Source organism: Eptatretus burgeri, chromosome 5 (assembly GCF_056783735.1).
Source record: "Eptatretus burgeri isolate ZD-2024b chromosome 5, Ebu_testis_v1, whole genome shotgun sequence".
NCBI lineage: Eukaryota > Metazoa > Chordata > Myxini > Myxiniformes > Myxinidae > Eptatretus > Eptatretus burgeri.
In genome coordinates, this window is record NC_140965.1 from 94,776,134 (window position 1) to 94,791,400 (window position 15,267).

Sequence of the window (15,267 nt, forward strand, 5' to 3'; positions counted from 1 at the left end):
CAATGGTTGCTGTTGCTGTTCTTGCTGTCATTGTGGCTGTGGTTGTTGTTGTTTGTGTGCTCCTTCTGTGTACTATTATATATTTTCCATTACTTGAAGAAGTATTACTATATCTAACTTTGTGTGCTCCTTCCATGTCCATGCTTTATTACAAAGGGATCCTGCCATCTTACTGTTGGAACTGTTACATTGAAGTTCCAAATCCTGCTTCTTCCTTTTCCCTCCCGGAAAGACGGACTTTTAAAACCAGCATTTTTATGTTAAAACAGACATTATTTTTTGTTCCAATTAAATCGATTACTGCTTTGGAGTGGCAACCCATCCAGGATTGTGCCCACCATCCAATGGAAAACTGCCTCGGCAGCCCAATGCATCTAAAAGTATGGCTCCTCTTCTTCTTCTAAATCTATTATTGGCAATCCAACCAAGTAAATCTTTTATTAGCTTTCAACGCAAATAAATTGATGACTATCTTTCCAACAGTACCGTTTTTATTATTTTACAAAAGCAGGAACCGAATAAAGCATGACAGACGGGCACATCTGTGAACACGCACGCACGCACGCACGCACGCACGCACACACTTCTCTTTTTTGTAATAGATGGAGATGAAAAGGTCTGCAACATTTTTTTTGCTAATGTCTTGCTTGGCTGCCCTCTCTTGCTATCCTTTGTCACATTTCTCATTTTTAGATGGATTTTTGTGAATAATTTAGACGGATATAGTACATGCATGTTTGGAAACTGTTGCATAATTTGTGGATAAGTTGGAAGGCATGTAAAATGGCAATTGTGTTGTGATAGGCAAGCATACAAGGCAGTTATTGCCTTTTGTAGTGTGTCATCTTTACATATACCTGTTATTTGCCTACAATAGAAAACATGAGCTGAAGGTTGAGCAAGGGAGACGCACCGATACGTAATGTGAAGAGTTTTGATTTTCATTGTTGGCAAGAGACAGAGTTAGAATTAAAGAAGAGAGAAAAATGAAGGGCAAGAATTATAGAATCTATTTATCCATCCGTCGGGACCATACTCTGTGCAGAGCGTTGGTGCTGCCGAAGTAGTCTCCTTGGCTATTGGGCACAATCCTGGATGGGTTGCCACTCCGACACAGGATACCAGCATGCTCGCACTCATTTTTGCCGGCCTTGAAAGGATGACAGGCAAAGTCAACCCCACCTGGTATTAATTCAATAGCAGAGTCAGATTTGAACTCAGGATCCTGGGATCCCAAGCCCACCACCCTAACCATTAAGCAAACACAAGGCATAATATATATGTATATATATATATATATATATATATATATATATATATATATATATATATATATATATATATATATATATATATATATAACAAGTTCGAATGAGCTAAGATCCTCGTCCTCTTAATGATGACGTCATAAAAACGAATATGACATCATTGTGATGTATCAGGTTTGCGATAAATTACCTGTGCTAATGCCCGGCTTGATTCCCGCAAACAAAATTCAAACAGCTTGCCTAGTTTCGGAGATAATGGTATAGGCGATTTCCATTAGCGGCGATATTATGACATCAACTTTTTTATAGGAAGAATTTCCAAAATCGGAGATGGTTACTGATTGCACGTGGGCTTTCTGCATATACATGGAAAGTTTCACGAAGATCCGATGAAAACTCTGGGTTGTGAAACAAAAAATGTCATAAAATAGGAATGATGTCATAAAAATTGATATGACGTCATAGTGATGTATCATATGTGCGGTAATTCATCCCTGCTAATGCCCTGTTCGATTCCCGCAAACAGAATTCAAAAAGCTTGCCGAGTTTTGGAGATAATTTTTTTGGCGATTTCCATTAGCAGAGATATTTTGACGTCATAACTTTTTTTCTTGGAGGAATTTTGAAAATCGGAGATGGTTACTGTTTGCGCAGGGAATTTTTACATATATATGCCAAGTTTCAGGAAGTTTCGATGAAAACTGTAGGCTGTGAAACAAATGAAACAAAAAACAAAAAATGTCAAAAAATAGGAATGAGGTCATAAAAATTGATATGATGTCATAGTGATGTATCATATGTGCGGTAATTTTTTTTTTGTTTGTTTTTTTTGTATACCTTGGTCGAGGCTCGTATGAGAGCAAACACACAACTCACAGCAAGGGGGCATGAGACAAGAGGGGCGGGAGTGGGAGGGACAAAACAGTGGGGAACAGACACATTAGGTGAACTGTGGAAGGGAGAGGGATGGGGATGGGACGGGGAACATGGCGAAGAGAAGATGGACATTACAGGGACTTTCAGGAAGGAAAGCAGGGGAATTGAAGGAAGTGGGCTTGGGTGGATTATCGGGGGGAGAAAAGATCGAGGATTTGGATGGGGGAAGATAAGAGGTGGTGGTGAACTGCTGTTTTGATAGCCTGGAGGGAAGAATGGGAAAGAATAGAGTGAGGAAGTTTATTCCAAAGGCGGGAAAAAAGAGGAATGAAAGAGTGAAGATGAGCAGTGATTCGTGATTTTGGTAGTTTTACCAGAAGGGGATTGTTGGCGGACCTTGAGCGCCCTGTGGAAATGTGGTGGGGACAAATCGCAGAGAGAGCAGGGGGGGCAAGGCTGGAGAGGAGTCGGTAGAAGACAGAAAGACCACCGACCAACCTACGGTGATTGAGTGAGAGGCCCAAAGACTCAGCTTCATTGCGGGAGATGCCGATGATCTTAAATGCCCTGGTTTCGACAGCGTGAATCCGAGAAAGGTGGGAGGCAGGAGCACCAGCCCAGAGGGGAGAGCAGTACTCCATCAGGCTACGGAAAAAAAGCTTTGTAAGTGGTCAGGAGCTCAAGAGGGCCGAGGAAGGACTTTGCACGACGGAGGATTCCCAGTCGGCGACTGGCTTTTGAGGCGAGGTTGGAAATGTGACTTTCCCAGGAAAGGTCATGGCAGATAGTGAGACCCAGAAGCTTGAAAGAAAAAACTTCTTCCAGAGGATTGTTGAGAAAGTGGATGGGGGGGTTTTCTAAACGGTCCTTTCGAAGAGACATAGTGAGAGTGTGAGATTTGTCTGGATTGAAAGACATGTTCCACGTGTTGGACCAGTTTGTGATTTTATCCAGATCTGCAGTGAGCGAAGAAGCTGCTGCTTGCCGGTCTGAGGGATGACAGATGGTACGGTAGAGGGTGGAGTCGTCTGCAAAGAGAAATAGAGGATTTTCCAGAGAGTCCTAGAAGTCATTGATGAAAACCAGAAAAAGAACAGGGCCCAGAACGCTACCTTGAGGAACTCCAGCCTGCACAGGAAGAGGGGATGAAAGAACTCCATTTAGAGCCACACGTTGACTGCGACAGGAGAGGAAGTCTACGAGCCATGAGTGGAGATGGCCTGGAATACCATGGGAAGAGAGTTTGGTGAGTAGGGCAGGGTGCCAGACTGTGTCAAAAGCACGTGATATGTCCAGGGATACGGCTCGGATTTCCTGTCTGGCATTGAGGACCTCCATCCATTGATGGGAGAGCAGAAGCAGCATATCCAGGGTAGAGTGACCTTGTCTGAAACCAAATTGATGATTGGAAATCAAGCCATTGGAGAAGAGGAAGGATTTCATGTCTGAAGCGATCATGGATTCCATAACCTTGCTGATGATTGGGAGAAGGCTGATTGGTCTGTAGTTACAGGGATCTGTTTTTGCACCTTTTTTATGCAGGGCAGTGATGTTAGCAGATTTCCAAGCAGATGGCAGATGACCTTGGGCAAATGAGAGAGTGAATAGAACAGAGAGAGGGTGAGCAAGAGCAGAAGAGCAGGCTTTGAGGACACGTGGGCTGATGCCGTCTGGACCAGTTGCAGAATCTGACTCGAGGTTTGAAAGCAAGCTCTCCACCTTGTCAGGAGAAAAGGATACAGAGTCCAGGGACAGTTGGGTGCGACTGGGTAAAGTGGGTAGAGATAGTGATGGGTTTAGGACACAAGATTTAGCTGCAAACACCGAGTTTAGACATTCAGCTTTTTCACGTGTGGAATCAGCAGTGCGGCCATTTGAGGTAAGGGAGGGGATGGAGGGGGAACATACACCAGAAACAGATTTGATTAAACGCCACCAGGATTTTGAGGAGGGAGAGAGGTTTGAGAGTTCAGACTTGAGATGAGAAAGATGTTGTTTTCTGGCTCTCCTGAGGGTAGATACACACTTGTTCCGAGCTTTGTGGAAGGAACTGAGAATTACCCTCAGTTGGGTTTGCTTTCCATGAGGCAAAGGCAAGTTGTTTCAGGATAACTGCATCGCCACAAGCTTCAGTAAACCAAGGGCGGGAGGAAGGGTAGGACAACTGAACACGAGAGGGGATAAATCTGTGCATGAGGGAGAGCAAGTTTCTTTGAAAGAATTCCCAGGATGAGTTGATGTTTGAGAAAGTAGTGATAGGAGACCAGTCTGTAAGTTTGATGGCTGCTCGGAGACCCTGCCATTCGGCTTGAGTGAAATGCCAGACTCGACGGCGGTGAGGTGGTTCTCTGATAACAGCCAGAGAGATGTGCACTTTGTCAAGGACGTGGTCAGAAGAACCGATTGGAGCAAAGGAAGAGCAGCAGATATTGTCAGGGAAATTTGTCAAAATCAGATCCAGAAGAGATGGAGCACCATTGGTTGAGATCCGGGTCGGGAAGTTGACCAATTGAGTCAGTCCTAATGAGTCGCAGAAAGCTTTTGCTGAGCTGCCATGGCAGGTGAGAGAGAGGTACCCACACCTAGCCAACTGGCATGATGACAATTGAAGTCACCACATAAGAGGAAGAGAGAGTTTGGATGAGAAGATAGAAGATGGTCCATGTTTTCAGATAGTGAGGTGTAGATGGAGTCATCACTGTTCGGTGGACGGTACAGTACACATATAAACATGAGGTGGGAGTGGAGGGGAAGCCGAAGCCAGAGGTATTCCTGGGGGTGTGGGGGAGTGAGAGCAGTGCATGGAGAGTGAGGAATAGAGTCTTTGATGAAGAGAGCAACACCTCCACCAGGACGAGGCTCAGGTCTGTCATACCGTAAGAGGGAGTAACCAGGGAGAGATACTTGGGAGTCAGACACGTCTTGGGAGAGGAAAGTTTCTGTTAGGCAGATAATGTCTGGTTTGTCAGTGGCAACCTGTATGGAAAGATCTGAAAGGTTTGAGCGAAGGCCCCAGATATTTGAGGTCCACACTTTTAATGAAGAGGTAGGGGAGGAGGCTTTGGGTGCAGGAGGTGGAGGGGGAGGGGAGGGTCGGACAAGGGACGAGGGGGGGAGGTAAGGAGGGTTGTTGAAAGAGTGTGGGGTATTGCAGAATAGCGAGGGGAGGGGGCCGAATGAGGACGAGAAAAGGCTCTGTGGTGCTGGGGGAGAGGGGGGACAAGAGACAAGGAAGAAGGCAGTTGATTATTTGAGGAAGTGGAGTGAAGAGATGGAGGTGAGAGGGCAGTGGAGGGAGGCAGCTTGGTGGATGAGAGGGGGGGCAACTTTGAGAAGGATGAGTGAGGGGGATGAAAGGTGGGAGAAAGGTGAGGGGGGAATTTTTGAGAGAAGTGAGAGGGAGGCTTGGAGGGAGAAGAGTGGGATGGTTGCTTTGATAGTGAGAGTGAGGGGTGAGGGGAGTGAATTGGCACTGAAGTTGGAAAAAAAGAATGGTTGATGGAAAGCGAACATCCATGGCAAACTGTGGTTTTTAAAAGTTTTAGGTCAGAGATGCGATTTAACACAATTTAACACAATCATTCATCTCTGCTAATGCCCTGTTCGATTCCCGCAAACAGAATTCAAAAAGCTTGCCTAGTTTCGGAGATAATTTTTTAGGCGATTTCCATTAGCAGAGATATTTTGACGTCATAACTTTTTTTTTCGGAGGAATTTTCAAAATCGGAGATCGTTACTGTCTGCGCAGGGTATCTTTACATATATATGCCAAGTTTCAAGAAGTTTCGATGAAAACTGTAGGCTGTGAAACAAAAAAGTCCACAAGAACAACAACGTGAGTAAGACTTAGAGATCTTCCACGAGGATCTAAAAACAAAAAGCATGGTCTGTCCGTGAAGCCGTCCGTGAAGCCGTGAAGCTGTGTGAATATATGTCTAGTATTAATAGGGTACTGTTTGAACGTCAGTTGCACTCTGACCTCACACACTTACGTCTATTAATTACGTACTATTGGAATGTACCTTTTGACCCTTGAGACATCTTTGACCATTGAAGACACTTTAAGACCCCCAACACTCCAAAGACCCCCAAAGACCATTAAGACCCTAAATACCCCAAGGACCCAAAAGACTCCAAATACCCAAAACACCCAGAGGACCCTTTAAGAACCCTTTTACCTTTAAGTCCCTTTCAATACTTTAGACACCTTTAGATCCCTTAATCCTTGGGACCTTTTATACCCTTTTGGTCCCTAGAACCTTTAGACATTTTTACACCCCTTAAGTCCCTTTAGACCCCTTAGATCTAAACACCATTTAGACCCCTTACAGCCTTCAGACAGATTAGACCCTCGACCATTTAGAGCTCTTGACCACTTTGACCTTTTTATATTCCAAATAAATTACAAATAAATATAATATCACCAATATTACAAATACATTTGTACAAAAGAAGTGTTTGTATTGTTGCGGTTCTGGGAACCGCATCCCTCCAACCCAATGGCAGCCAACATACAGTGGTCCCCAGTCAGTTATTACATGAATATACGTTCAGATAGTCCCTTCCTTCTTGTCTAATAGGTCAAATGAGACAGTGTGTTATGTAAATCTCATAGTTAGGTCTGATTAAATCTCTGAACTCATTCCTATTCTTTTTTTTCTCTCTATGCCTGAGGTAAATCCAAGCAACTGGTCCTCGCGAGGCCGGCAGGCATTCCGCTCGGACACCCATCTGTAAAAACCACAGCCGGGCCCTTCGCGTGAGAATGCGTCCTCACAGAAGACCAGTCATGGAAAAACAACACCCCAAATGCTTACAACTTACAGTATGCACGTGGCGCACTCTTTTCAACCCATTTCTGAGTCCAATAATTATATCTGTCCTCTTTTCAATCCAAATCTCCATTTAATAATTATATCCATCTTTTCCCTCGGTTCCTGACACAGATCGGGGCTGGCACCACGCACACCACCACTTTTGATGAATGACCGCATGCTCGATGGCGGCGGACCCGCACGCAGCCCCGGGGTAATTTATTATCGCACACGGAGCGGGGCGCGAATAACCTACATCTTGTAAGGGTCTGCATGGGTTTACCATAGCATCTTACTATACCGTCGGTCTTCGCTGATCACCGCGGCCGCGGTTGTCTCTCGCGGATGGCGAGCGTCCTCTCGCCTCTCCACCCGACGAGGCTGCAGCCTGGCAGAGGCGCGCTTGGTGGCTCGGGCCGCATGGCTTGCAGACAGGTAGCGCATTGACCGCCGCTGACCGCCAGTCGCCGTGGACGGCCCGGGAGTTCGGTGCAGGGCGATTCGTGTCATGGTGTTCGGAGCGAGACGATTCTCCAGCTTGGAACCATCTGGCCAGAAGTAAAGTGGAGCCGCTTCCGGCCATCACGGCTGGGCCATATGTTGGCTGGGGCCCAACCAGAGCACCCAATTCGGGTGACGACACATCGCATCAGGTCGTCACCACCGCCCACACCCCAGGATCTATAAAAGGATGGGTCGTAGGGCTGTCTGTCGTCGTCTTTGCTGTCGTTGTCTTTTCCTGCTCAGCGTTCCTCGTCTGCTGGCCCCGCCCCATCTTCGTCACCAACTCTCCTGCCGACTCCGCATTCTTCACCGCCTTTCCGCTGACTCCACCCATCCACACACTGCTCCGGACTCCGCCCTTCCCGCCCACTGCTCCGGACTCCGCCCTTCCCCGCCCACTGCTCTGGACTCCGCCCTTCCCGCCCACTGCTCCGGACTCCGCCCTTCCCCGCCCACTGCTCCGGACTCAGCCCTTCCCCGCCCACTGCTCCGGACTCAGCCCTTCCACGCCCACTGCTCCGGACTCCGCCCTTCCCCGCCCACTGCTCCGGACTCCGCCCTTCCCCGCCCACTGCTCCGGACTCCACCTTTCCCCGCCCACTGCTCCGGACTCCACCTTTCCCCGCCCACTGCTCCGGACTCCGCCCTTCCCCGCCCACTGCTCCGGACTCCGCCCTTCCCCGCCCACTGCTCCGGACTCCGCCCTTCCCCGCCCACTGCTCCGGACTCCGCCCTTCCCCGCCCACTGCTCCGGACTCCGCCCTTCCCCGCCCACTGCTCCGGACTCCGCCCTTCCCCGCCCACTGCTCCGGACTCCGCCCTTCCCCGCTCACTGCTCCGGTCTCCGCCCTTCCCCGCCCACTGCTCCGGACTCCGCCCTTCCCCGCCCACTGCTCCGGACTCCGCCCTTCCCCGCCCACTGCTCCGGACTCCGCCCTTCCCCGCCCACTGCTCCGGACTCCGCCCTTCCCCGCCCACTGCTCCGGACTCCGCCCTTCCCCGCCCACTGCTCCGGACTCCGCCCTTCCCCGCCCACTGCTCCAGACTCCGCCTTCTCCACCCACTGGTTTCTGACTCTGCCAAAAGTCCTTCCTTCATGCCTGTCCTCGCTTAAGTTAAGAGTGTACAAGAATTACATTGGGATAACTCTGCTCTGTCTGCTTTTGTAAGTTGCTTGGATTATTGTCGCACCTTTCGCATTTCTTCCTATCCCTGCTTGCATACAACACTAAACTCTAGTCACTGTGCCACATATCTTTCTTCGCCTGCCTGTAATAAGCCCTTTGTAGAAATGTTCCCAGCTCGTTTTTGTCTTTTCTTTCATTGATCCAGCATGGTCCGTATCCTAACCTCGCCAGGACTTTATTCCCAACGATCCGTTCCCTTTAGCCGATACGTCCTTGGCAGTGTCGCTCGGCTGCATTTGATCTGGTATGGTGATCCGGTTCGGACAAGGCCTACCGAGGGCGTGTCCCCCGGTAATTAGATCAAGTGGTTATTTTTCTGGGTAACCGGATAAAGACAGAGGACCCGAGGTCACGTGGTTGAGTTAGTGTCGTTTACGGTCGGTTAGCAAACCGCCGCATTAGGGATTTATCCGTGTGCGACGGCCTGCAATTCCGGGGAGTCTGATGGGAACCCGAGATAGCTTCCCCCCTGGTGGTCTTCTCATCCGACCCCTGGCCCGCAATAAGTTTTATGATGGGTGTAAATCATGACAACACAACAAATCTGTGACGTCAATCTCTAACGACTGTGGAGAGGCGAGCGTAGTAAGTCGATACATGCTTGTGAAATATAAAATTGATTTATTAACTCATTTAACATGGGCTAAACATATTCAAAAATATGATGTGGTACTAACTGTTGGGTGCAGGCACGGCCCAAAGGTGAGGGCCTCACCCCATACCAGGGTAAAAAGCGATGCTTTGGTGAATACAAGTGTCCCAAGTGCAAGCGCAAGTGGATGAGTGGAAATTCCTGGGCAAACATGGGACAAGAATGCATCAAATGCCACATCAACGTTTATCCACACAAACAGGTGGGAAAGAACCTACGTGGAACTAAACACACTTGCTTAATAATAGAAGGGTGGGTTAGCATTTGGTTCATCAAGCATTTAAACATCAAAATATTAATCACTTCTGTGGTTTGGGGCTGTCCATGTTCATATTATTACATGAACATATTTTTCAGCAATTTTAGATGCCCACCCTTCACTACTCTGCACCCCATAATGTTCCATAATGCTGAGCTCATGACACCCCCCACCCCTATAATTATACAATGCTTTATGACACAACCCCCTGGCACCACCCCCCTTCTCCCCCGGCCTCAAAGGAGGACATGAGAAATGAGAAAATTGGAGTTCATGAATATCCACAATTCATAATAAATGGTGTCATTATAAACATGGAAAAGTTTATTGTTCACGTAATCAAAGACAGACTCTGTTAGTAAAGTAAGAACTAAAGCCCAAAGCAAATCTCAGAGCTGGAATAAAGAGGGTAATCTTGAAGCCATAACCTACTTGCCTGAGTTAATTATGAGAGTCCAACCAAAGGTAAGTATAAGTGACGATATTTAGGAGGGGTGACATAACGCAGGTTTAACCCCTCCCCCCCCCCCCACTTTCTCCCCTCTCGCTGCCTACTCCCATGTAACACTCTAACGTTCGCTGGTCCAACCACTTTATTGTACCCTTCTGTGCATTAAATAATATATGTATGGCCTCTAACAGCAATTTATTTTGAATGCAACACTAGTCACTGTTTTTCAATTTTCTTTAGTTCTTGAAAACATGTGATATCCATTCTGTGATGTAGAAATGACACATGTACATTTTTTTCAGATGCCACTTCTGTGCTGCTTTGAGGAAAATAATTAAAGGCAATAATTTATTGTATGGATTAGTGATATCTCCAGGATGCATTCTCAACTATGGAAATGCTTGTAGTTTAATCGTAGCAGTCGCTAGTGACCCGGTAGGAGTATATTGAACAACCACAAAGTTTATTTCATTTTATTTAACGAACAAGAAAACAGCAAAGAAAGATTGTTAAATACAATTAAAGTGTTGATGGCTGCCCAAAAATTAACGTCACACCTCAAAGAGCAATTTACATCACACTAAATATAATTTGAGAAGTGCCTGTGTGTTTGTTTATCTGACTCCTGAACCATGAACGGAATGACTTCAAAACTGGTGGTTGTACGTTGGTGCCCTGAAAAGTTTTAGGTGGTAACAAGAAGCTGATACTCCAGGTCCTCTGCCTTTTGGGTGGTATGAGGAATATATCTCTGTAATATGAAAGATAAATCTTGAGCGGTCTTTGAAATATTGCGTACACAAGCCGAGTTACCAAGATGGTTGCCATGGCAATATAAGTCAGCAAATCACAGCCATGATCGAATCAAGTTGAGATAACCCCCCCCCCACCTCCCAACTCCAAGTCTGCATTCCTCCAAACTCCAATTCCACCTCCTTTCCCACCCTCCCAACTCCAAGATTGCATCCCTCCTAACTTCAAGTTTGCATCCCTCGCAACACCAAGTTTGCATCCCTCCCAACTCCAAATCCGCATCCCTCCACCCTCTCCAAAATCCAAGTCCACATGCGTCCCCCCTTTCCCAAATCCAAGTCTGCATCCCTCCTCTCCTGCCTGCTACTCCAAATCCGCATCCCTTCCCCCTCTCCAAAATCCAAGTCCGCATCCCCCTCCCCTCACTCCCAACTTCAAGTCTGCATGCCTTCTCCCTCCCTTCCAAATCCGCATCCCTTCCCCACTCCCAACTCCAAGTTTGCATCGCTCCCAACACCAAGTTTGCATCCCTCCCAACTCCAAATCCGCATCCCTCCCCCCTCCCTTCCAACTCCAAGTCCGCAACCCTTCCCCCCCCCCAACTCAGAGTCTGTAACCCTTCCCCCTTCCCTCCCAACTCCAAGTCTGCATCCCTCCCCCTCCCTTCCAACTCCGCATTCCTCCTGCCTTCCAAACTCCAAGTATGCATCCTGCCCCCTTCCCAACTCCAACTCTACATCACTCCTCCCCTCCCTCCTACCCTCCCAACTCCAAGTCTGCACCCCCTCTCCTCCCTCCCCTCTCCAAAATCCAAGTCCGCATTCCTCCCCCCTCTCCCAACTCCTAATCACTATCCCTCCCTCCTCTCCCAACTCGAAGTCCACATACCTCCCCCCTCTCCCAAATCCAACTCCTTGTCCCTCCGCTCTCCCTTACAACCCCGAATACCTCCCCTCCCTCGCAAGGATTGACACAGACTGATTAGGCCTGCAGCGACCTCGAGCCAATATGGAAGGTATCACTCTTGTTTCCAGTTTTCCATTGTTTTCGTCCATTTTGGTTGTCATTATTTTTGTTCATTTGCTCTCCTAAAACCCCCAATTATTTAGGATACTAGAAAATAGAACCCGTCGCTTTGATGATGGGGGGGGGGGATATAGAGGAGGGGGGCTGAGAGGAAGAGAGGAGAGAGGAAGGGAGGAAGAGCGAGGAAAGGGGTAGAAAGGAGGTAGATAGAGCTATGCCTCACTAAATGTTATGATACTGCAGGAGGAAGGGATGCAAGGGATAGGGAGAGGGAGAGGGAAAGGGAGACAAAAAAAAGACAGAGAGAGTGGAGGTGAGGTTAGTAAAGATAATGTTATGCTTAATGACTGAACATCCATCCATCCATTGGGACCATTCTCGGTGCAGAGTGTTGGTGCTGCCGAAGCAGTCTCCTTGATATTGGGCACAATCCTGGATGGGTCACCACTCCAACACAGGATACCAGCAAGCTGGCACTCATTTTGCTGACCTCAGAATGATGACAGGCAGAGTCAACCCCAACTGGGATTAATTCAACAGAAAAGTGAGATTTGAACTTAGGATCAAAGGATCCCAAGCCTACCACCCTAACCATGAAGCCAACACCAGGCATAATGACCAAAACACACACACACACACACACACACACACACACACACACACACACACACACACACACACACACACACACACACACACACACACACACACACACACACACACACACACACACACACACACACACACACACACACACACACACACACACACACACACACACACACACACACACACACACACACACACACACACACTTGGCCGATATCGGTAATTTTTCAGGAATCCGCAGGTTGTAGTCGGTGTGATTACCGATTACAGTACGTACTGTACACAACCCAGAAACCTGGAGTAACTTTCACCGGAAAACACGTTACATTTATTTCGACGTTTCACGGAGATGGTCACAAACATTAATCTTTATAAACTGCTGCTTGTGACGGGTGGAAAAAATGTCCTGGTAATTGAGACAAGACGTTCTCAAGACGATAGGTCAAACGACTCAGAAATCGGCATCAAATATATTTTACTTTGAAACTCACAAAGAGAAACATTTAACCTTTGTAGAGGAAATCCAATAACCAAACGTTTTAGAAACAGGTGCGAGGACAAAGGAAAACCTGATAGAACCTCCATAAGGTTCAGGATGGAAGTTTGTAACCACCACGACGCCCGTAACTGGCATGGCATGTCCACACACCCACGGAGAGTCCGTACAGATCCAAATATACCCACATGTACCATGTCCGTGTGTGCTGTGTACCTACCTTTACCTTGTAGTTACTGTCGCCTCCACATCCTGATCAGGACACGAACTGGACTGTAGGGCTCGGTAAGCGGCTTAAGCACGCCAACGGAACGCCTGGCTTGGCAAGCGATTACCAATGGCCGTCGACACAACGATGCACCCAGAAACGCCCGCGTGCAACATCCGAATTGAACAAATCAACACTTTTTTCGGAGTCGGAACTGCCGATATTTTCAAATCTGGAGCTTACTACATCTATTTATCATAAATAAATTGTTGTGGCCTGTTTCAAGTCAAGGCATGGTCGAGCAGGCCAAAAAAACATGGCAGCTTCAGACCCCAGCGAGGTTACCAAGAAAACGCCTGAAGATCCCAGCGAGGTTACCATGGAAACGCCTGAAGACCCCAGACAGCGAGGTGCCCGAGGATCGCCTGATGAAGGATATAATTAAATAATGCCGTTAATTATCTTCAAAAGGGGTGTTTTAATTAACCAAAACACCCAGTTTTCGCTCCTGCATTTCCTTGGAGTTTTCTTAGTATGCATGCGAAGTTTCAGGCTGTTAGGTTTTATAGTTTTGGAGTTATGAAGGAGACACACACACATTGCCTTTTATTAGTGTAGATATCAGAAATGACTTGCTCGTGATGAGTGCAGAGTTTCTGGCGGCCATCTTGGAGTATGTATTCTGACGGTTCCCACAAAGAAGTCGCTTTGCAGCAGTGAGACGGAATGTTTTGTTATTAACTGCACAAACTACTGAGCTGGGGCAAAAGAACACGGTATAAGCTTCCACAAGTGAGTGGTGATTATTCATAATTTCTAGGATGATCTGTTTTCAGCCATTATGAGTTTGATTTGCTTGATTTATTCAGTGAAGCAAATCGGTCTTGCTTTGTCGGTGGCCTACGAATAGCTAGGCCCAGCTGATATTATTGTCAACATTACTGATTGTGTTGAAGCCAGTGGGACTATGACTGCGTTTGATTGATTGGGATTGATGGTAGGTGGTATCACGGCCGATTGGGGTGGAGGTAAAGGGAGGGTTATTGGCCCAGGGTCCATTGAGGAGCCTGACCTTCTTCCATAGTGTTTTTTTTTTTTTAAACAGTATGGCGAAACCCCTTGTCAGCTCGTCCTCACTTCTTCATCGTTCAATGATTGAAGAGTCATGACTGGTGGAAAATCACGTTATGCTTTGGTTGAAGTGTCACGTTCTTGTTTGAAGTCCCACGGCCGGGGGAAGTGTGGCTCAAGTCTTTCACGAACCGGCTGGTCAGACGTGATGTTCGACTAATGTTAGGGCAGGAATTTGTAATTTGCCCAAGTTGCCATCAATAGCTTGTGGACTCTTCGCGAAGGACAGCGTGGGATGATTAACATGTCCACCAACTAATGCTGATGTTGGGGCACCCTGTTTCACATCCATCTGAGGAACGACCTCCATAAGCAGTCCTCCACACTGATGAATTACTCAATCTGTAAAAGACCAGTTTCTGGCTGGGTCAGGATTCAAACCCAGGCTAGAACAGCAAAATCAGCGCCGAAAGTGGCTGCTGACGCACTGACAGATATGAACTTCAGCTAATACTGTATAACGGATCGATTAATACTTTATTTATTCACTTTTCGACACATATTGTTAGCTAAAAAGGCTGCTGCTGTGATTTTGCTTTGTTTTTGAGCTTGTTGCTCTTCTAATTTAGGATCTTCATTAAATAAAATTATTTTTAAAAGTTATTAAAGAGAGAAATGGTGGGGGGAGGCTGGGGGTTGGGGTCAGAGGGGTTGGGGTCAGAGGGGTTGGGGTCTGCGAGGTTGTTTGCTCCGGGGTCCGTGCTGGCTCTCGATGCCCATGGGTGGTATGGTCGGTGTTTGAGCGAATATGACCAGTTGGATTCTTATTATGTCTAGCTTGTGCCAACACAGGCCCTCATTTTTCTGCCTTTATGAATAAATAATTGATATGCCTTAATATGTATTTTTATGATCAGAGATGACCGTCAGAGCCGCTCAGATCTATTATTTAATTAGCAGTTTGATGGTTTTCTCATTGAAATATATATATATAGAGAGAATGTAACGAGCATTGTGGGACACACTTGATATCTGATGGGCCACGAGTGGAGTATTCATGGAAAGTATTTCACGAACGATAGCAAGTGAAATG

The 15,267-nt window shown here is 47.1% G+C and overlaps 1 protein-coding gene across 5 annotated transcripts in view; it reads left to right on the forward strand.

Annotated features, from left to right (window-relative positions):
* Positions 1-15,267, forward strand: part of ZCCHC24 (zinc finger CCHC-type containing 24) — a 59,864-nt gene that overhangs the window by 9,389 nt on the left and 35,208 nt on the right. For all 5 annotated transcript variants that reach the window (XM_085882969.1, XM_085882970.1, XM_085882971.1 and 2 more), the window contains exon 3: positions 9,339-9,503. In XM_085882969.1, the coding sequence (XP_085739095.1) occupies positions 9,339-9,503 (165 nt within the window). The remainder of the gene's footprint in view (positions 1-9,338; positions 9,504-15,267) is intronic.